The 21,899-nt window shown below is 45.1% G+C and overlaps 1 protein-coding gene and 1 pseudogene across 2 annotated transcripts in view; both read right to left on the bottom strand.

The window, feature by feature from the left end:
• Positions 1-308: 308 nt before the first annotated feature.
• LOC112675034 (40S ribosomal protein S24-like) lies at positions 309-812 on the bottom strand (annotated as a pseudogene).
• An 8,062-nt stretch (positions 813-8,874) lies between these two features.
• NUAK1 (NUAK family kinase 1) overlaps positions 8,875-21,899 on the bottom strand; it is a 73,551-nt gene continuing 60,526 nt past the window's right edge. For both annotated transcript variants that reach the window (XM_025462066.3, XM_025462056.3), the window contains exons 5-7: positions 17,372-17,491; positions 15,203-15,335; positions 8,875-13,494 (exon numbers count right to left, since the gene is read on the bottom strand). In XM_025462066.3, coding sequence (XP_025317851.1) covers positions 12,341-13,494; positions 15,203-15,335; positions 17,372-17,491 — 1,407 coding nt within the window. In that variant the 3' untranslated portion in view covers positions 8,875-12,340. The remainder of the gene's footprint in view (positions 13,495-15,202; positions 15,336-17,371; positions 17,492-21,899) is intronic.

Below are 21,899 nucleotides of genomic sequence, written 5' to 3'. Positions count from 1 at the left end.
CAATTTTACTGGACGGAATTGAGAGCATATTAAACACTACCAAAGAAAAGATTAATGAATTTGAAAACATACAGAAGAAAAAAATCCAAAACAAAGAACAAAGAGAAAAAAAGATTGAAAAGTGTCAACAGTCTTATTGTCAAAAATGTCCACAATCTCAAAGGGCATAACACATATGTAACTGGAGTTCCAGAAGGAAAAGGAGAGAAACTATTAAAATACACAATGGCAATTTTAAAAATCCAAGTTTTTTGTTTGTTTTTTTTAACATTCTTAGTTTATTAATCCTTTCATGAAAAATCTGCACAATCAAAAAAAAAAAAAAAAGAAAAGAAAAATCTGCACAATCACCACAGATAAAGCCACTGCAGAATCTTTACTCCTTCTGTTGTCCAATCTCCAGCTCACTTTTTGCCAGCACCAACGTTGGCTTTTGCAGTCCCCCTGACTTTCTTCATTCTGTTTTTGTGTTCTTTGTGCTGTTTTCTTAAAGTCTTTTTCTTCTCATATAGGCCATGTCTTGCAAGTCTATGTTTGGGTTCATTTTTCTTTGCATAATCCAAGGAATCATGAATCGTGCCAAAGCCAGTTGTCTTGCCACCACCAAAATGGGTTCTGAATCCAAATACAAATATGACATCTGGTGTGGTCTTGTACATTTTGGCTAGTTTTTCCCGAATTTCTGTCTTAGGTACTGTTGCCTTCCCGGGGTGAAGAACATCAATGACCATCTGTTTCCACTGAAGCAGTCAGTTGGTCATGAACTTCCTGGTCCAGATAGTTACTGTGTCATTCATGATGGTGGCCTAGTTTCAAGCAGCTGGGGAGGAAAAGACTGAAAATCCAAGTTTTGATGGAATCTATAAAATTATAGATGTAAGAAGGCCAATGAACCCAAAAAGGATAAACACATAAAAAAAAGTATCAAGAGAAATCATAATCAGATTGCCAAAGGGTAAAATGATAAGCAGAAAATATTAGATGTTGCACAGAGAAAAAGAATGAGAACAAAGAGAAAAATTATCATGGACTTCTAATCAGAAATTATGCAAACCAGAAGATAGTAGAGTGGTAACTTCAAGGAATAAGAGATAAAAGCTATCACCTAAAATGTTACAACCAGAGAAAATATCTTTCCGAAATAAAGGTGAAACAAAGCTTTTTATTTCAAACAAACAAAAGCTGAAAAGAAGTTGTCGCCACCTGACCTTTACTACAAGAAATGTCAATGAAAGTTCTCCATGAAGTAGAAAGAAGATTGATACCAAAAGGCAGCTTGGAACACTTCTCTGTGAATGAAAGATATTGTCTGGTTTTTAATTTTTAAGATAATTCTATTTATTTACTTATTTATTTAAAAGATCATCTCAAGGTCATTTAAAACAAAAACAGTAATAATGTATAGTCTTCTCAACATATTGCACTCCAACAACTGAAGATCTGTATGCAAAAAAAAAAAAGAAAAGAAAAAGAAACTCAATACTTTTTCCACATGATAAAAAAAATTACCTCAAAATGCATCATACACCTAAGTGTAAAAAATAAAATGTAAATCTACTAAAAGAAAACAGAGAAAATCAGTACAACATTGGCATAAGCAATAGTTTCTTAGGACATGAAAAGCACAAACTATTAATATTTTATGAAATGGATTTTGTCAGAGTTCAAAACATCTGCTTTTCAACCCACTCTGTTAAGAAATAAAAAAGGCAAACCCACAGAATGAGAAACAATATTTGCAAATATGTATCTCACAAAAGCTTGTGTCTAGTATATATAAAGAACTCTCACAATTCAATATGAAGATGATCAGCCCAATTTCTAAAATGGGCAAAATAGGGGTGCCTGGGTAGCTCAGTCGTTTTAAGCTTCTGCCTTTGGCTCAGGTCATGATTTCAGGGTTCTGGGATCGAGCCTTAGGACCCTGAGGGTCTCCCTTTTTCTCTGCCCCTCCACCTGCTTGTGTTCTCTCTCTCTCTCTCTCTCAAATAAATAAATAAAATATTTTTTAAAAAATAAAATAATATGAGGGAAAATATTGGGAAGACACTTTGCAAAAGAAGATATTCAGCTCAGAAGCACATGTAAAGATAGAGATGCTTAATACCATTACCCATCAGGGAAATTCACATTAAAACTATAATTAAATTCTCCATACCCACTAAAATGACTAAAATTTAGAAGACCAAAAATGTCAAGTGTTAGAATGGATGTGAAGCAATTGGAGCTCTCTTTTTTTTTAAAAAAAAATTTTTTTTATTTATTCATGAAAGACACACACAGAGAGAGGCAGGGACACAGGCAGAGGGAGAAGCAGGCTCCATGCGGGGAGCCCGATGCAGGACTCGATCCCGAGTCTCCAGGATCATGTCCTGGGCTGAAGGCGGCACTAAACCGCTGAGCCACCCAGGCTGCCCAATTGGAGCTCTCTTATGTATGTTTTTGGTAGTAATGCCAAATGGTACAACCACTATGGAAAACTCTGTGGTTCTTTTAAAGTTAAGCATGCATGTACCATATAATCCAACAATTCTGCTCCTAGGTGTTTACTGAAAAAGATGCTAACATATGTCCACATAAGGATTTTTACACAAATGTTGAAAGAAGCTTTATTATAATAACAAGTTGTAGTATGTTCATACAATGGAACACTGCCTAGCAATAAAAAGGAGTGAACTACAACTACTTGCAACCAGACGGATAGATCTCAAAAGTACTGTGCTGAATTAAAGAAGCTGGACACAAAAGAGTATGTGCCATATGCTTTCATTTATATGAAATGGTGTCAGAAGGCAGGTTGGTAGTTTAGTGGAGACTAAAGGTAAGGAGGGAGGACAGACTGCAAAAGAGCACTAGAAAGACTTTGGGATGGTGAAAATGTTCTATATGTTCACTGTGGTGGTGGTCACAGGCACATGTGTATTTTTCAAAACTCCTCAAAACTAAACTCATGTATGTTTTATTGTATTTTAATTATATCTCAATAAAGTTTATTTTTAAAAAGACACCTTTTTCATACTTATATGGATAATGGGATAATAATAGCCTCTAGCCCTTTAGGTTGTGGTGATGAAGAGAGAGGGAAAAGGCATGCAAAATACAGTAAATGCCAGGATAGAAAGTGAGTTTTTTTCCCTACAAAAGTTTGCTCAGAAAAGAGATGATTGCCTATCGTGCTGTTCACCTGGCATTTCCACTTTCCCAGAATAGGATTGCATTTGTCTGTCCCCTCTTCAAAGATAGGATACATCTACGTGACGTGTGCTATCCACTGATGGGTGAACCCCGCACCACGTATCACTTCCAGTGGAAACGTGAAGAGCCAGGATGCATTTCCCCACACTCCCTTTCCACTGGCACACCAGACATAGAAGCACATGTCCAGATGCGCTCTCATTAGCTCCAACTCAGCCTCAGGGGCAGCATCATCCCACAATTCGAGATCCCAAAAGGATCTGAGCATGTGATTATGAGTTGTTTTCTCTGAAAAGGGGAGTCGATGTTTCCCAAGCATCCATGACTCTTTACTTTGTCACCATGGTGCTCAGCTTTACATGTTTATGAGAAGCCAGTTGAAGCCTCTTCCACTGCCAGGAACCATCTGTACTTCATAGGGACTGAACCCACAAGCATGGCCTCTTAGGAGCTGACCAGCAGGCCTGGTTCAGAGGTCTACATCTGCCTTTCTGCTCTCTACACATATCCTTCTGTCTGGGTTCCAAAGCCTCATGGCTGAAGCTTCTGGAATGCCCCAGGAACTGCCACATCAGATGTTTCTCAGCTTCGGTGATTCACAAATTCCTATTTGAAGGACCTTCCCAGGACAGCTATATTTTTGGAGCCCCTTTTCTCCAGCTGCCTCCAAAATAAGCTCTTCTCCACCCTCAGTTTCAGCTGACGGTGAGATGTCTGATTTGAGGCCATGCCTGTATCATCACCCTGCTCTAGGCTTTGAAGATGTGGCGATGCTCTATTTTATGTGATGGAAGTTGTTGCAATGCCGGATGCCAGACAGGTCTGTGCCACTAGCCTGGCATCCTGTTTTTCCATATGGCTCCAAAGCAGTTGCTTTGAGCTCTCAGTCCCCAGAAGTGGGGCTCCCCTGAGGTATATCAGCACAAGAAAGAGCATGTAGAGCACAGTTGGGTGTGTATGAGTACACAGCTTTGGACAGAAGAAACCCAGCCACTGAAGGCCTACTGCACCCTCTACTGAGTTCGGAGCCACATCATGTGCTCAGGATGGAGAAAGGCTACTCCTCCATCTCATTTCACTCTAAGGGAGTTAAGAAACCCAAACCAATTCTATTAATTTTATCTTCTGAGACTGACTCTCCTAGAACCTGACACCATATTTCTTGGACAGTGCACTGACTGGGGCCAATGTCATCATTCCTGATGGGGTCCATTTAGCTTCTGCAGGAAAATGCCATTTACATGGACAAGGATGGTGACAAGATGGGGCTTATGATCAAGGGGTCTAACTTGAGGAAGGATCATCCTGAGGGTGCAATGGAACAGATAAGAGCTTGGGCTCAGAAGCTGGTCAGCCAGGCTTGTGTTTGAATCCAGCTCCACATTTAATAGTTGGGTGACTTCGGCAAGATACTGCACATTTCCAACATTGTTTCCTCACCTGTACAAATGGAGATCAGGGTATATCAAAACATTAAAGGAGCATTAACAGAGATGATGCAGGGTCACCCAGATGGCTCGGTCAGTTAAGTGTCTGCCTTGAGCTCAGGTCATGATCCTGGAGTCCCAGGATTGAGACCGAAGTCAGGCTCCCTGCTCAGCAGGGAGCAGGTTTCTCCCTCTTCCCCTACCCCTCTCCCTGATCCTGCTCTCTCTCTCTCTCTCGTTCTCTCTCTCTCTCAAGTAAAGAAATAAAATCTTTAAAAAGAGAGAGATGATGCCTACAAAGGGTAAGCACACTGTCTGCATGCAGCTCAGTAAATACTCAGTTAATATTTATTGATATTATGCTGGTCTTCCCTGTGGGAAGCAGACACAGGCTGACAGAGCCATCGTCCATCTGACTCCATTATATTTTCCACTTTTTAAATACTACACACTTGAAAACTACCCAGGAAGTTAGGTTGGGGTCAGGTGACTGAGTAATGGCCATGGGAGGAGGGTACACGTGATGTACCCACGTTTGGGCTTGACCCTTAAATGGTCTTCACCTGTACCTCATTTGCACAGCAAGAAAGGAGGACCCCAAAGATGGCAGCTCCACAGGATGGAGAAACTCAGAGCTCTGTGTGCCTGTGCAAAGACATGACAGAGAGTTGCCCAACACATACTGGACTTGGTAATAGTAAGAAATAATCATTTATCATTTGAGTCACTGACATTCCAGGGCTTGTTACTTTAGCATAATATAGCCTCTCCAGATTAATTCACAAATGAAAACTGGCATAGGGAGTGGATGGGGAAACTAGTAAGTCAAGACACAACACATAGTCCCCAGTCAGGTAGAGATGAGCACCATTAATTTTTGATCACTAGGACAATAATTGGCGCAATGTTTAAAAATTGATTGCTAATTTCCCCGACAATTCCCGACTGGAACTAGACAGTTGTGATAGCATGGGGCAGGTTTTATGACACAAAAACCTTAGTCTGCACTATCTGGTATCCATAGAGCACCACTGCTGCTCCACTTCCATGCCCAAGCTTTGCATGATTCTGTGGATTAAAAACATCTTTTCCATAAATTTCAATAAATTGGCAGTGAATTTTTGCTGTGGAAACATATTCTTATTTAAAATTGCATGCCATGGCATGTATCTCATCTGGGGACCACCTGTCAAAGGAAGCGGCTATATGTAATTAAGGGGACACAAAGTCATAAATGATCATAGCCAGTCCACGTTAGAACTCAGCCACATATGTTTAGCAAAACACCACACTCTCTGGACCATGATTGCCCTATGCCAATGGACCAGAAATTAACCCTATAAAGCTCTGTTTTGAAGACCGTAGGGCCTTTGTATGTACTATGTACTGTTCCCTTTGCCCAGAATACTCACTCTTCCAATAGCTAGTTTTTCAAATCTCTGTTCAAATATCATCTCTTCAGAGATGGTTTCCCTGACTACTCTTTCTATAAGAGGTAACTCCTCCCTTAATTTTCTATGTTTGCACCCATTTCCTTCATAGCTCTTATTATAATCTGTGATTTTGAGTGGTTTTATTTAATATCCATTTTTCCACTAGATCTAAGTAACCATGAAATCCATCTTCTTTCTAAAATTCAAGGTATATGAGTTAATTAAAACTTTTTCAGTGTTTAAACCAGTTTCTGCTGGATTTTCTCATAACTGATTTGACAGCAAATATCTTCCTAACAAATATATCACCTCTCTATAGTGTTATATTGCTGTCTTTCCTGACACTATCTGTATAAATTAGAAATTTTCTGATGTCAGGGTACCTGAGTGGCTCAGTAAGTTAAGCATCTGACTCTTGATCTCGGCTCAGGTCTTGATCTCAGGGTCATGAATCCAAGCCCTGTGTTGGGTTCTATGCTGGGCATGGAGCCTATCTTTAAAAAAAATCTATCTATCTATCTATCTATCTATCTATCTATCTATCTATCTATCATCTATCTATATCTTCTATGTGTCAAGCCCTGTACTAGGTATCTTATTTTATTTAATTTTCACAATAACTCTGAAAGTGATGGATTATTTAATGCCATTTTATAGATGAGATATTGAGACCCAAAGGTGTAACTTTGTTTCATTAACTCTGTGTCCCTTCTTTTGGGGGAGCTGCCCTCCCCTGACGTCATGTGGTTCTGAAGGAGCTGTCATTCAAGGATATCACAAGGGTGGGCACATGATCCAGGTGGGCCAATCAGAGCATCTCTCCATCTAGACCCTTGAAGGGGGCAAGAGGGAGACACCTGACCCCAGCAAAGACAATCACACTCCTTCCTTGGCTCATAAATGCTAGAATAGTAACATCTCTCCTGACTCTGGGATCACACACTAAGAGGACCTCATAACACTGCCACTACCAGGAGGTAATTTGCTGCCATGTGGAGAGAGCCTGCCCAGGAATGAAAGCCACATCCAGGGAGAGTGAGTGAAAAAGAGGCCGATGGCATCTCTTGAACCCCTGGATCTAGCTGTGCCTGAGACATACTCCTTAGACTTCTCAGCTACACAAAGCAATAAATTTGTCCTATTCCTTAACATGGTCTGAGCTGAGTTTCTGCCACTCTCCATGATAAGAATGAAGTGAGCACCCTATAGAAGCTCCATAAACGTTAGCTTTCTCAATGTTCCTCCTTAAAGTGACCACTTCGCATTAACCTCACCAACCTATCAGTTGCCATGTAAGCCATGCCACTCCAGCCACTCCTGCTTCCTCCCTTACCCTATAGGTCACATTTAGTGCAGTCTCTAGGCCATGCACATGCTATTCCCTCTATGTGGCCACTGAATCTTGTCTTACTTTTCCCCTTTGTTCCTTTAATAGTGGCAGGAACCACCACAAGAATTAACAACCAGGATGATTGCCTTGAAACGTCCTATTTTAAGAAGCAGTGAATGCTGCCCTGTGACGAAAGGACTATGGTTTTCTGTCATAGTGAGTTTTACACTCAAGGCAACTTCACGGAAATTTTCATTCCTTCTTCGCAGACCCATTAAAGTTGGGTAAATTCATATACCCACCAGATAAATGAGAAAACAGAAGCACAGAGACTCGAAGCAGTTTGTTTCATAGCAATCAGCAAGTCCAAATCAGAATGGGGATTCTTCCCACCGCAGCCCAGCTGGAGACCAGCACAGACATGTCCTAATTTGGCAGCCCGCGTCACAAACATCCATTCCCCAAACTTCTACCATACCAGATACCTGGTCATTTCAATTAAGCTCCCTCAAATTGGCTTGCCAGATAAAATACAGGAGGCCCAGTTAAATTTGAATTTCAGATAAAAAATTTTTTTAGTATAAGCATAACCCCAAAATTGCATGGGACATACTTATACTAAAAAATTATCCATTGCTTAACTGGAGGTCCTGTGGCCTTATTTCCTAAATGTGACAAGCTCTATCAGATGATCTCCCAGTAGACCAGATAAGAGATTCAAATTACAATTTCTTTGGAAAGTCAGACTTTTCTTGCATGGATCCTGAAACACAGCTATTCAGCAGAAGCATGTTTGATACTAGGGTACGGTTTGATGTCATTTGCTATTGAGACTGGGGATCCAGTCTTACACTATTATTCATTCCTCTTTCTAAGAGCTTCCTGGAGGGTCTGTTTGAGATAGGAATAATGCTAAAATGGGACTCAGGATGCCATTTTATCAGAGCAGTGGCCTTCCCCACGGAGAAATATGGCCCATTGATCTTGAACTCTGAGCCATCAGACTAGCAGTCTGGCTGCCCTGGGAACAGAGGGGGCTGCCCAAGAAGGGAAAGGTAGAGGAAGCTGAACCGTGAAGGGAAAGCATGACTGGTGTTAACCTCCGATGCTGTCTCTAGTCCAGATTGAAGGAACCCAGTCAATAGTGTCTTCTGAAACCCAGAACTAAGAGCATGTCAATCTGGGAGCTATGAGGTAAACCAAGGTGGGTCATAAAATCAGGGATAAAGTGAGGCTGCCAAAGGAGGAGAAGGATAAAGCTGCTGTGCAAAGAGGAGCAGAAAAAAAGGGTCTGTAGTTCTGTTGGCTCCTCCTCCTCCAGTTCGGGTTCCAGCTGCATGGCCAGCTACATCTCCCTTTTCAAAAACTTCAAATAAATTCCCATTTTGTGCTGAAGCTAGCTTGGGTGGGTTTCTGTTACTTATGGCCATTCTGTCACTTACTTAATTAACGAAGAGGAAAACAACCAAATAAAGATACAAGGGCCCGCTTCAGTTCATTGCAATTTATTTAATTTAAAAATAAAAATGGAAACAAAACAACAACAAAAAAAAGAAAAACAAAACAAAAATCAGTTTCCAATGAAAATACAAACACTTTGGGTGGTTATCCAGCTTTTCCCCCCCCCCGTCGGCTGTTCTGGGCTCAAACCAATCAAATGACCGAAAACCAATTTTGACCAGAGCCATAAAGCATGTTGCACCAATTAAATTACACCAATATATTATTATAATACCTTTGAAATGCCTTTCAGACCAATAAATAAAAAAAGACAAATTCAAATAAAAAAGTCAACTTTTTATTACCAAAAAAAAAAAATAGAAATTAAATAAAAGTCACAACACGGATTTAAAAAAAAAAAATGTGCAGTCAAGTTTCTCTCTCTCTCTTTTTTTTTTTTTCTTCTAGGAATGATACCATGCCAGTAAATCCCTACAGAACATTTCCAGTTTGGCAATAAGCAGTCGATCATTCACATTTGTACTCAAGACCAGGCCATGGCGACATTCCCCTGAATTTCCCCCTGAAAAGCGCTCCCCATCATCTGAAGAAGCAGCACCTTTTAACAGGGATGGAAAGTCAGGGAGCACTTAGATGTTTCATTTCACCCAGGGTCTTGAAGCACATCCTGAAAACTGATCATGCCTTAAAATTTACCAGTACAAAAGAAGTATAGTTCTACTCCTTTGGCAGATCTGTAAACTAAGACACAGAGAGGCCCTTGGAGGCCAGGAAAGGACCGGGAGAGCTAATGTGGAATCTCCTGCTTGGTCCACCGGGTCATAAGAGTGTCTCTCACTTGTAATTCCATGGAAATGAATTAAGCATGACTTTCTTGGTTGGGGATTGGCTGGTAGGGATGATAGGACTTAATCACGAAGCAGGGAAGCTGCATGTCAGGGCTTTTCTCTCTATTCCAGGCTTTTCCTTAAAAGGCCAGTCAACATGGCATCTAGAATCAGAGAATGTTAGCAGAATGTCAGAACCAGGCAGGGCCTGAGAGACGAGCTAGGCCACCCCTCCAGCCCTCAATAAAGGGAAACCTACGGCTCCAAGATACTGCAGGTGCCTCAGACCAGCAGCTGGTTAGCAGCGCACCAGGATTCAACTCAGAACTTCTGCCTCGAAGTGGAAGACTGTCTTTGCCACAGTCCACTGTCTGGGTTTATTGACAAAAGAGAACATGCATGTGTGGGGTATTCTGTGGAGAGAAAGATGAGAAGTAGAGTGATTTTCCTTAATAGTGTCATTTTAGAAGGATGGCAAGTATTAAACAGATAGGATCACTTGGCAAAAGGAAAAAAAAACATATCAACCAGTAGGTTGGTGTTATACCTTAGGCATATGCACAGCTACCAACTAGGCCAGCTACCACGCATGAGGGACCAGCAGTGTGGCAGGACAGTCTGTCCAGAACAAATTACATAAAAATGAGACAAGGCATGGGGAGCCCAGAGGTTGTGAGATGCCCCCCCCATGCACCCACATATTCCCCACACATAATTTGCTATCTAGATTTTTTTTTCCCTTTGAACCTATATTGGAGCTCAGGAAGAAGGTGGAATTGAAAGAAAACAGAGATGCTTCCCATAACACCCTGCGCAGCTCAACCTGAAAAAATGCACAAGCCACATCCCCAGAGCTGGTGGCAAGGGGGAGAAATGGAGCCACCTCCTTAAGGAAAGGGCAGTTTCACTCCAAGGATTGCCTTCAGGTGAATTCTTTCGCATCTCCCTATAAGCTACTGTCTGTTGGTTTACCCCAAAATACCCCCCAAAACTAGTCTTCCTTATCTATCTTTGTGGCTACCAGAGGTTGACCATCTTGAAACAAGGCTTTCAATTTGCCCAGGCCAGTAGGCTCTGAAGTCATCCCAAATTCCCCAATGAGATCATGAATTCTAAACCCAGTATCTGAAGATGTCCCATTGTGGGACTAACATCTTATCACCTATAATCTGGGTGTCTAGAAGTTAAATCCCTAGTTATGTTACTTTTTATGATAAGAAGTCCTGCTATACCTCTTTCCTGCCTACCTCCAGAACCATCTGGATAGCTTCTGAGGAAATGTTCCCTTTTCTGTACATTTCCTCCCAACCCACTCTCCTCTTTCAACACCTTATTCATTTAAATGGGTGGAACTTTCTTTTCCCCCAAAGCCTAGGACTTCAAACCCATGACAGAAAACCTAGATACAGGGGGAGCACCTTCTGCCTACCTTTCTTTTCCTCATCCAAATATCCCAGCTACACACTAACTCCCTAGAAGCAAACTCGCCTGCCCCTGCAGATTCTACACTTGGTGGATGGGAAACCGTCTGCTGTTAGTAAACAGGGTAAATGGTTGAGCCAGTTACTCTTTTGGAGACTGTGGACAGCATCACATCTGAATCATGCAGGTAAGAACCCAAGAGGCAGCATTCCAGTTAATGATGAGATGTTAAAGAAATCAACAAGTTGTCCCTTTGCTGGTGTGGATCGATTTCCATTCATCTGTGCAGAGACCACAGAGGGTCCCTAGCTCTGTTACACACCAGAGTTTTGACCTCTGACACCACCAGGTTTTTCCCTGTCCATCCTCGGGAGGTTGTGCTGAGGAGCAAGGCAGACATCAGGAAAGAAGAGGCAGACAGCAAGAAGCCCAAAAATCACCATGGGCCAACTCTTAAGTCCTTAGTGGTGTTCAGAGCACTCTCTCTCTGACCGAGGCCTTGTCTTCCATTCAAGGTAGAGTGGAAAATTAACAAAGGCTGCACTAGGGGCGTGAAAGACAAGCATAGATCCCACAGGATGCCTCGACCCAACACTTCCAAGGGCTTGGCCCTATCAAGGAGGGCAACCGCATGGCATGAGTGCTACTGCGCCCTTCCTGTGCCCAAGGCAGCCGCTGCTATTCAGTCACAGCACTCCTTCCCCCAGTGCCCAGGCCTCTCCCCCAGCACACCCAGCAGCCATTATCAGTCAATCACCCATTCAAGTTCACGTGGCTGAACTCTACTTGCCAACCCCATGCAGTCAGACCAAGCCTGCTAGTGCAAGGAGGGAAGCAGTGAAGTCTGAGCTCACCCAAGGCAGATGGCCCCAGCCTCTCTGTCCCTCCTCCAGAAGCGTTTGGATGACTTTTAGGGATCCGTTCCCTTTCCCATATGCTTCCTCCCCATCCTCTTCGTGCTGGCCAAAACCACCTCCCCTGGACAGCTGGTCCTCTCGGAGGTGCCACAAAGTAAATGCCAATTAGGACCCCAATTCAGAATGGCAGTTGGCAGGGCTGGCGGAGCGCCCACTTCTCCCTTTTAGGTGCCGGCTCAAGCAGGCAAACTTGGCCGAGCATGACGGCACCGAGCCGTTTCTTCAGTCCATGGTCGCTGCCAGCAAAGAGGTACCCAGCCCGCTCGCACAGGGTCATGGGTCCCGCTCCTCCCCGAGCCCACCCACAACCCAGCCCCGCCCCGGGCAGCTAGTTAAGCTTGTTGCAGATCTCCAGCGCTTTCTTGTAGACCTGAGTCACATCGTCCATGTCCATGAGGAGGGAGAAGCTGCTGTCTCCCAGCCGGTTCCGGTACCGCTTCAGGTACTGGGGTCGCGGCCGGTTCTGGAGCCCCTCGAAGTCCTGGATCTGCAGGAAGTTCTCCGCGGACACGCAGCTGCGCAGGCGCTGGCGGGCCGGCCGGTTCTCCTGCAAATCCAGCAAGTCGAAGGAGTCGCTGGACAGGACGCTGTCATCGCTGATGACGCTGGAGGGCCGGCTGTAGCTCCGGGAGAGGCCCTCGGGGGGCGCGCCGGGCTCCAGCAAGGATTCCAGTGTGGGCACATCGGGGCTGGCGAGGGCCGGGTCCGTGCTCCCCGCCGAGTACTTGCTGCTGTGTTTCAAGATGCCCTTCCTGCGGCAGGAGAGGCCGAGGACGGGCCCCCGGGCGGGGTCTGGGGGGCTGGGGGAAGGGAGGCCGCTGCCCGGCCCGTCCTGACTGTCCAGCAGCTCCGAGGACTCGCTGCGCTCCGGCGACGAGTAGTAACCCGACTCTCGCTGCTGCGTCTTCTTGAGGATGCCCTTCTTGGGCATGGTGGCCGACTGCTTGGGGCTGAGCTTGCCGGGCACGTCGGCCTCGGGGGAGCTGGGGACGGCCACCCCGGTCCGGCACACGTCGGGCTCTATCTTGAAAGCAGACGGTAAGGCGGGGCTCACCACACCTTCGATGAAGCCCGTGCTGTGGGAGCGATGCTCGCTGTTGCTCCGCTTCTTCAGGATCCCTTTGGGCCTCTTGGAAGTCAGCTTATTCGGGCTCTCCGGCATCGGGTCCTGGCCAGACTGCGCGAAATCATTCTCTTTCTTGGACTTCTTCAGTGACCGCTGGCGCTCCAGCATGACCTCAGAGGCGCCGGGTTTGGCCAGGCCCTTGATTTTGGCATCGGCCTCAGCCTGCAGCCCCGTGGACCGGTGGTGCCAGTCAATGATGCGAGCCAAGAGCGGGGACTCAGAGTTGTGGAGGGCGTCGCAGTCACAGACGCTGCTCTTATAACCCCAGTTCACCCACCAGTGGTTGGCAATGTCCTCGATGGTGGCCCGGCGGTCGGGGTTCACCATCAGCATCCACCGAATGAGTCCTCGAGCGTCTGTGGCACGAGACAAAAAGAATGATGCATCACATGGAAGCCTTTGGCCTTGATGGGGGCTGACACTGCAGGAGTGATATGATATTTCATATGCATATGAAAAAATATATATGCATATACATATGTATTCTTATGCACAGAAATTGTGTTATAAATTCTCCTGCTCACTAAAATGTATTCGTAGCCCCAAAACCAATACCCGGCCACTCTCCCTATCATTCGCTTACATTCACAAAGTGGCAAATAATTGGAGTTACCCGCAGCATGTATGCATGTTCCCAGCTGAGGTGAAAGGAGGTGATAGGGCCCTGTCTTCTTGGTTCCACTCTCCTACTGTAAACAAATGTACTTTTCACAGCCTGTCTGGTCCATGTTTTTCACATTTCTGTCCTTTCTGTTGGTGATTTTGCTGTGTAAAATGGCCCCCCAGCATAGTGCTAAAGTGCTATCTCTGGTTCCTGAGTTAAAGAAGGCTGTGATGTGCCTTTTGGAGAAAATGCCTGTGTTAGATAGGCTTCGTTCAGGTAGGAGTCATAGCGCTGTGGGCTGTGAGTTTGATGTGAATGAGTCAACAAGACATTTTAAATGAGGTGTCTTTCAACAGAAATATACATGAAATGAGGTCATATATTGATCAGCTGACACAAATATTGTGACCAGAGACAGAGCCCTGTATTTGCCCTGGGAGCAGTGCTGCTTCGTATTCACTAACTCGGTGTGCATAGCAACTTTGCAGGACATAACCGCCACAAAGGATGAGAATCAACTGTGTGTGCATCCGCATGTGTAGCATGTCTATATACAAACATCTGTGTTAACTATTTTCCAAAGAGGGCCACCTGGACATACATGCTCTCCATCCGGTTTCCTATCAAGAGATGGAGCTTATGATCTTGGTTGCTTTGACCCATAGAACATGGCAGGAATGGCATTATCTGGCTGCCCAGCACATACATTAAGAAGGCCTGGAAGCCTCTTCTTCCTCCACCGTAGAGCCCTGAGCTGCCATAGAAGATGTCCAGGACTCCTCCTGGAGAGACAGGCCTAGAGAGGCACCTCATGGAGAAGGAGCCCACATGGAGGAGCACGGAGCAGCTGTCCCACAGCCAGACCCAGCCCAGATGCCATCTGAATGCAACCGTAGGAGAAACACAAGTAAGGCCAGAGGAGCTCTAGCCAACCCAGGGAATGGAGAAATGTGGTACCTAGCTGTTTAAACCACAAGATTTATTCAGGGCGGTGGGCGATAGAGTTGTTATAGCAATAAATAATGCAACAGTGCCCACGTGCCATGCCCCTGGCTGGGAGCTTAGTAGTGAAAAAGAGCAGTTGCCACTCTCATGGCACTGAGTCTAGTGAAGGTGGTTTATACGACCACATGGACTAGGAAGGATTTCATGTGATATCTCTTCCAGTGGAGAAACTGAATCCAAATGGTAAGGGACTTGCCCGGGTTCACATGGCAAGCAAACAGGACTCCTAGCCTGCCTGTTGTAGAGAACATTTGTCCTTGAAATTCTATTCGGGAAGGTTTTGGCAAAGCACCCTAGCAAGCTAGCTTTGCCGGTAGGCAAAAATCTGGAGAGAAAAAGAAGAGGAAAAGCAGGAGACTCCTTACAGACCTTAAAAGGAAGCAGAACGAACCTGTGAGCTACAGCAGGTAAACCAACCACTCCCGCTCAACCTCTGACCCTCTAAGGGCACGCACCTGACGGCTGCGTGGGCTCCCGGTACTCTCCACTGCTGATCTGCCGAATGAGGTTTTTGTGATCAAAACCATCGAAGGGCATTGTTCCATAAACGAGAGTGTAAAGCAACACACCCAGGGCCCAGCTGTCCACCTGGAGCAGAGAGACAGGACACACAGGAGCTCAGAAGCAGGTTCTGGGAGGCCTTCCGGTCCATTAGCATCACAGCTTGTGGGCAGCCACCCCCAACGACACCAGGAACTGAATTTAGCACCTGGTAGACAGGATCCCAGCACAGCCTGACAACTGATATGTGGTGTAGCTGTGCGCTGCTTCAGTGCCTGACCTTCCCATTTCAGAGACCAAGAGTCTCAATCCACAGAAGAACTTTCTTAAAAAGATTATCTTCTTGGATCCTCAGTATGATGTTGTGAAACAGGTAGGGCCTGAATTATTTTCAACCCCATTTGACAGATGGGAATACTGAGGCATAAAAAAGCTAAATGATTTCTCCAGACCCCCTCCTTGCCTCCATGACGGGTGCAAGACTGGGACACGGGGCTCTTCACTCTGCGATTCCAGGCATCGGTTCCTTCTTGCACCTTATTCAAATAGATCGGGGGCTGCAAACCCAAATGCTAACAAGAGCCAGCCGTGCAACAGCCATGAACAAAGCAGGAGAGAATGTGGGATACACCCAGGAGTGCTGGGGACAAAGACAAACTGTAGGATGCGTGGACCCACCTCAAACAGGCAGCCTCGCCTTGGCTAACTGCTGCCACACAGCAACGTAGGCCAGGCCCAGCACTGCCAGATCCTTTTGAGAAGTCAGAAACCAGACTGTTATGTGGTATCTCCTAATTATTAAACGTTTAGTTCATTTGCCTTTAGAAAGACTAATGCGGCCAGATAAAGCAGGCCTGCTGGCCAGATCACAAGCCACCAGCTTAGAACCTCAGGGAGATCATCAAAGATCAAAGAAACATTCATTACCTACGATAAATGTACAATGTCAAGTTTCTAGAGTCTTGTAAATCGAATCCAATGCTCCTCCCTTACATTCTTATTTTAGAAAGACTTTCTCTTCACTGCAATTGGTAGAGGCACTTGGCACCCTTCTCTTCACCCTCCAGCCCTGCCTTCAAACACTCTTAGACAGATAAATATTTGGAGGGAAACATTTCAACTCACTGAGCGGCTGCTATTTAAAGGATAAGGAATGGATGAATTTCTCTGTAAAGAGAACCATCCTTTTAAAGAGAATAATCACTCACAACTCACCCATTTTCAAAATAACATTTTCACATACACATCTCTTACAGTGGCCCTGAGAGATTTAGGCATATAAAGAAATGTATTTCTTGTGCACTAGAAGGTGTAATGAAAACTGTATTTCCTTAGAAGAGCCTGGTTTGAGTGTCTGCCTCTTGGTTTCTGCTCAGTCGTGATGTCATGGGGTCATGACAAGCCCGTGTTGGGCTCTGCATTCGGCTTGAAGTCTGCTTGGCATTCTCTCTCTCCCTCTCCCTCTGCCCCTCCTGCTCATGCTCGCTCTCTCTCTCTCTCTCTCTCTCAAATAGATGTATAAGTCTTAAAAAAAAAAAACACTCTGTATTCCTTTAATCAAAGGTATATATTATCAAAAATGTATGCAAAAAATATTTATTGCATAGTTAGGGGTTTTGGGTTTGTTTTTTGGTTTGTTCCAACAGAGAAAAACTGAAAACAATCTGTCTAATTCTAGGGACATGATTAAATTATGGTATTCATACAATAAAATATTATGTCATCATCAGAAACCATGTTTTAGGTAATAACAAATTCCAAAAATGTCACAATATAATTTTAAGCCAATAAAAGGCCACGTACACATAGGTATACACGTATGTATAATGATTGCAATTTTTTTTTAAATGCAGAGATCAACACTGGAAAAAGGTCTAAAAGAAAAGTCACAAAAATATTACATGGTTATCTCTTGAGGGGAGATTACAGGCTACTTTATTTTCTGGGTTTTTCAAATTTTCTTCCAGGTGTTTATATTATGGCTTTTACAATCATATAGTGAAAAGCTTTCTTTGCTTGCTTGCTTTTTTGTTTGTTTGAAGTATTTCTTAGATCCACTTCTTGCCCTCCTTCCTTCCTTTCCTCCTGCACCCCACCCCCATACATAACAGCAACATGCTCACCTCTGGCCCCCGGTAAGGTCTTCCATTGACAATCTCAGGAGAAGCATAGAGTGGGCTCCCACAAAATGTTTGCAAGAACTTGTCCTTCTGGTACAGGTTGGAAAGCCCAAAGTCAGCAATCTACAAAAGAGAAGCAAGACTCAGAGAGGCCCATTAGCGTTCTAGAGTGTGCCCACGGTAGATCATGTGAGCACCCGGGCACCGGGGTGTATGTGCTGGCTGGGTCACCATTTTTTCCTCCAGTCTTCAGTCTTTATAAAAGAACCAGTCCACAGGACAGGGCCAGTGACTCGCATCTGCAGTCCTGGGCATGCATAAGGTCAGCCATATCTGTGCAGTACACACTCTCTTGCTTACTCAAAACTGCTCCTTGCATGGACTTGACTTTCACTTCAGTTTGGACCTGCCCTGAGAAATATCCACACAATCACAGGCTTGGCATTCCTGATGCATACAACAGTGCACAAGTAGTACCATCTGTAGCCCACCTAAAACCACACGGCACCCACAGGGACTTTGGAAAACCCTGAGCAGTGCCAATGATACCGCCTACCTTTTCATCCACCCCCACTCTAACCAGAACTCTAGTTTGCCAGTGCATGACCCTAGAGGAAGTGGACCCAGAGTCCTGGATTCTGAGTCACCATATACCAGCCCAAACTCTGCTACTAGCCATCTATGTGACAGGGAGCAGGCCCCTTAGCTACTCTGAGCCTCAGCATAGCCACCAGAAAATGGAAACCCAGGATCTTTTCCTGTTCTGGATCGCAGGATTATTGTGAGGGAGGATGGAGAATCAATCAATCAATCAATTAATCAAGATGAGACCATGAATGTAAACCTTTAAGTCTTCAAATTCCACACAAATGTTCTACCTAACTCTGCTTCTCTTATGCTGCATATCCCTTGGAATCACTCCTCTGTCTCCTGGTTTCTTGAAGCATTTTACTCCTTGTCCTTCATGGCAGCACTCTTCCCTGTGTATGTGTGCACATAAATATATATAATCACATATATACACATCACATATATATGTTATATATGTCCATATACACATATATAGAATATATAAACATATATACACGTATATATACATACATGTATACATAAATAATAAATTCTCCTTGCCCATTAGACTCTGAGTCCCATGAGGCAAGTGGCATGTGCCACATTTTCCCTCATCTTTGTGTCATCCACTGCTTAGCACCTGCCCCCCCAATACTTTTCACGTAAATAGGCAAATACTTTGAAAAGCACAAGACGGTTAATAGAAAATGCAGAAGAAGGGCAGCCCTGGTGGCTCAGCAGTTTAGCGCTGCCTTCGGCCCAGGGTGTGATCCTAGAGACCTGGGATTGAGTCCCACGTTGGGCTCCCTGCATGGAACCTGCTTCTCCCTCTGCCTGTGTCTCTGCCTCTCTCTGTGTGTGTCTCTCATGAAGAAGAAAGAAAGAAAGAAAGAAAGAAAGAAAGAAAGAAAGAAAGAAAGAAAGAAAGAAAGAAAGAAAGAAAGGAAGGAAGGAAGGAAGAAAAAGAAAGAAAGAGAAAATACAGAAGAAGAAGAAACTTAGTCACCACGTCTTTACTGAACCACCTCCAAGTACTAGGCACTGTTCTGAGCACTTCACCCTCTCTAATCTAACCCCACCTAAAGCCCATTTACACAACAAAGCGAGTGTACTTCAAGCCACTGAACTGTACAGCTAAAAATGGTTAGGAGGGCAAATTTCATGTTACGGCTATTTTGCCACAATGTTTTAAGCCGATCAGGAAAGTGAGGTTTAGGGAGATGTGGTGACGCATGTCAGGAGAGCGGACTAGGAGGCGGCTATGTAAGGCCATGTAAGGCCGGGCCTGCAAAGCTCCCGTGCACCGGGCACACAGCACTGCCCCAGGTGACCTGCAAGCTTCCCTCCAGCCTTCCGAGCCACCGGGCTTCTGCCATTCCCCAAGCTGATTTCCATTTGCGGCTGAGCGATTCACATGCCCAGAGTGCAGCCCAGCCCCAATGGCGCTGAGGCTCTGTTTTGAATGCAGCCCCAGAATAAGCCTATTTTCTAAAAAGTCGCCCCTGAATGAATGAATGGAATGCCATTGAAAGCAGCTGGTGTATAACCGCCCTCAGAAAACGCATTCTCTGGACTCAGATTGCATTTAATTGCCCTGAATTCCACTTTCTTATCAAGGCCTCTCATTCGCTTGCAGGAAGTTGGTTGGAAGCTTATGAAGTGTGCCCTGTCCATCAGAAAAGGAAGGGAACGGCCACAGCCCCAGAGCATGTCCCGAAGTCCCAGGGCTTCATCCTCGGCAACCGCAGCCAAGGCGACGCCCAGACACTGCACAGTGTGCGTCCCGAGGAAAATAATCCCCTTCCCACCCCTCGATGTCTGCGGCTTCCAAATACACACACACACACACACACACACACACACACACACAGACACACACACACTCACGCGCGCATGCGGATCTACCGCCACAGCGTGCAGATCCCTGCATGCACACACGCACACACAGCGGAGTGCTCCCCGTCTGGGCGCCCTCGCTCTCCGTGCAGCCGGCCTGAGAAGTGTGTTTATGTTAAGGCCCACTCCCATCCCCACAGACTGATGTTTATCAGCCTCTCCCAGTAAAACTGTCATTGCAGCTGACAGAAGATTAATAGAAATGTAGATTAGTCCGTGTTCTTGGCACTTCAACGGAAAAGAAATATTAATCAACACACACACACACTCGCACACATGCACGCACGCATCACAGTTCTCAAACCTTGAACCACCTACACTGGAGCTGCAGCTCTTAGATTTCACACCCTATGGAAATTCTATCGACTATAAGAGCGGAAATGGCCACTGGTTATAAAACTTCTCAAAACCTCAGTTTCTTATCTGTAAAGTGGAAGTAAGAACAGCAGTGACCTCCACAGTGTTGCTGCAAAAAGTAAATGATGAGAAGTATGTCAAATGCTTACAACCGTCATTGGCACAGAGTTGGGCCTCAAGATATATTTGCTTCCCACCCTTAAATCCGTATAGTAGCTTTATCAACTTTCACGATACTTAAAGCAACACTGATTTTCCATTTCAGGTAATTACTTCAGGCTTCTTTCTCAAATAAATAGACTTTACAGAAGGAAACTGAACTACATAAAAATATTAAGTAAAAGATATGAGGCCAAAGGCAAAAGCCAAGAAAACAGTGAAAGAAAAAAAAATTGAAAAAGCTGAAATTTTGGGAAACAGTGATAACAAAACAAAAATAACAATTAAAATTGTACTTTGCTGACACATGGGTAACCTCTTCAGAAAGACAACTACTCTGCATTTTTGCTGGTGATGGGGTTGTCTACCTGCCCTGTACAGGCTCAAAATCATGTCCCCATGCTGGGCTGGTATCCCACATAGCTTGGGCTCTGGAAAGGAATGGGAGAAGCCAACATTCAGGTCCTTAATTTGGGGGAGTTTTTTGTCATCACCAAGCTGTTCTAGAGGTGTGCCCCGCTGGATAAAATTCAGAGTTAGAAAGATGAGGTAGGAAGTGATTATCTACATTTATAAACAGCCTCACTGCAACCTCCATGCACCATGAAGACGCTGAGCTGAGTGAAGCCAGGCAGGTGCGAAAGGGTAAATACTCCACAGGTGCACTTACACGAGGTACCTGCAAGGGGCGGGGAGGGGGTGGGTGGGGGGGTTAACCTCAGATCTCTGTGGATAATCACTGTGAGTTCGCCGATGAAAAAGGAAGTACCTGCTTACTGGTGGGTAAACGCTGAAAATACTGATGAGGTCGATAATATAAGCGATGGGCTGATGGTCATTTGCAGTGTCTGAGAGGAAGTGCCATGGACTGAACAGATTGGAAGACCGGGGGCTAGCCTTGGACCCGGCCCTCCTGGGTGATGGGCAGGCTCTGTAAGTGACTCAGTCTCCCCATCTGCCAAGTGGGAATAATAATAGAACCCACTTCAGGAAGCTGTGTGGGGACCAAAGAACAGGCACAAAAAGCCCTTGAAATAGTCCTAGTCCTGGCAACTCTAGAGTACAGCAGTCATGGCACAGCCGGCAATTGGTCTGCTGAACAATTGTCTGTTAAGAGCCAATGCCCACCAAAGCCCAGGGAAATTATCATCTCCCACTTCTGGAATAGGCATGCCCAGAGTGAGAGGCTGCCCTGCACAACGGGACAAGTAAAGGATGCCAGTTTGAGGGCTTGGGTTCAAATCCCAGCCCTATCTCTTACCAGCACTGAACTTAGGTGGTGACAGACCAGCAGCTTTAGCACCAGCTGGGAAATGACCGCCCCGAACAATCTGGGGAAGCTCTTAACTGAGGGCACCTCCAAAATGCAGCCTCTCAGGGGATGCTAACGAGCAATCCGTCACGACTCACCACACATTCGACACAGGCATCCCTATGTGGGTGCTCTGGCCACTGCGGCCCAAGCCGCCTGGCCATCAGCCACCATCAGCACTTGGAGAGTCCCTTCCAGGAACAGCTGTCTACAAGCTGCCTACAGCTTAGACTGAAG

This window comes from Canis lupus, chromosome 10, assembly GCF_003254725.2.
Source record: "Canis lupus dingo isolate Sandy chromosome 10, ASM325472v2, whole genome shotgun sequence".
In the NCBI taxonomy this organism is placed as follows: Eukaryota; Metazoa; Chordata; class Mammalia; order Carnivora; family Canidae; genus Canis; species Canis lupus.
Note: the sequence above shows the minus strand (reverse complement) of the source record. Positions and strands in the feature narration are given on the sequence as shown.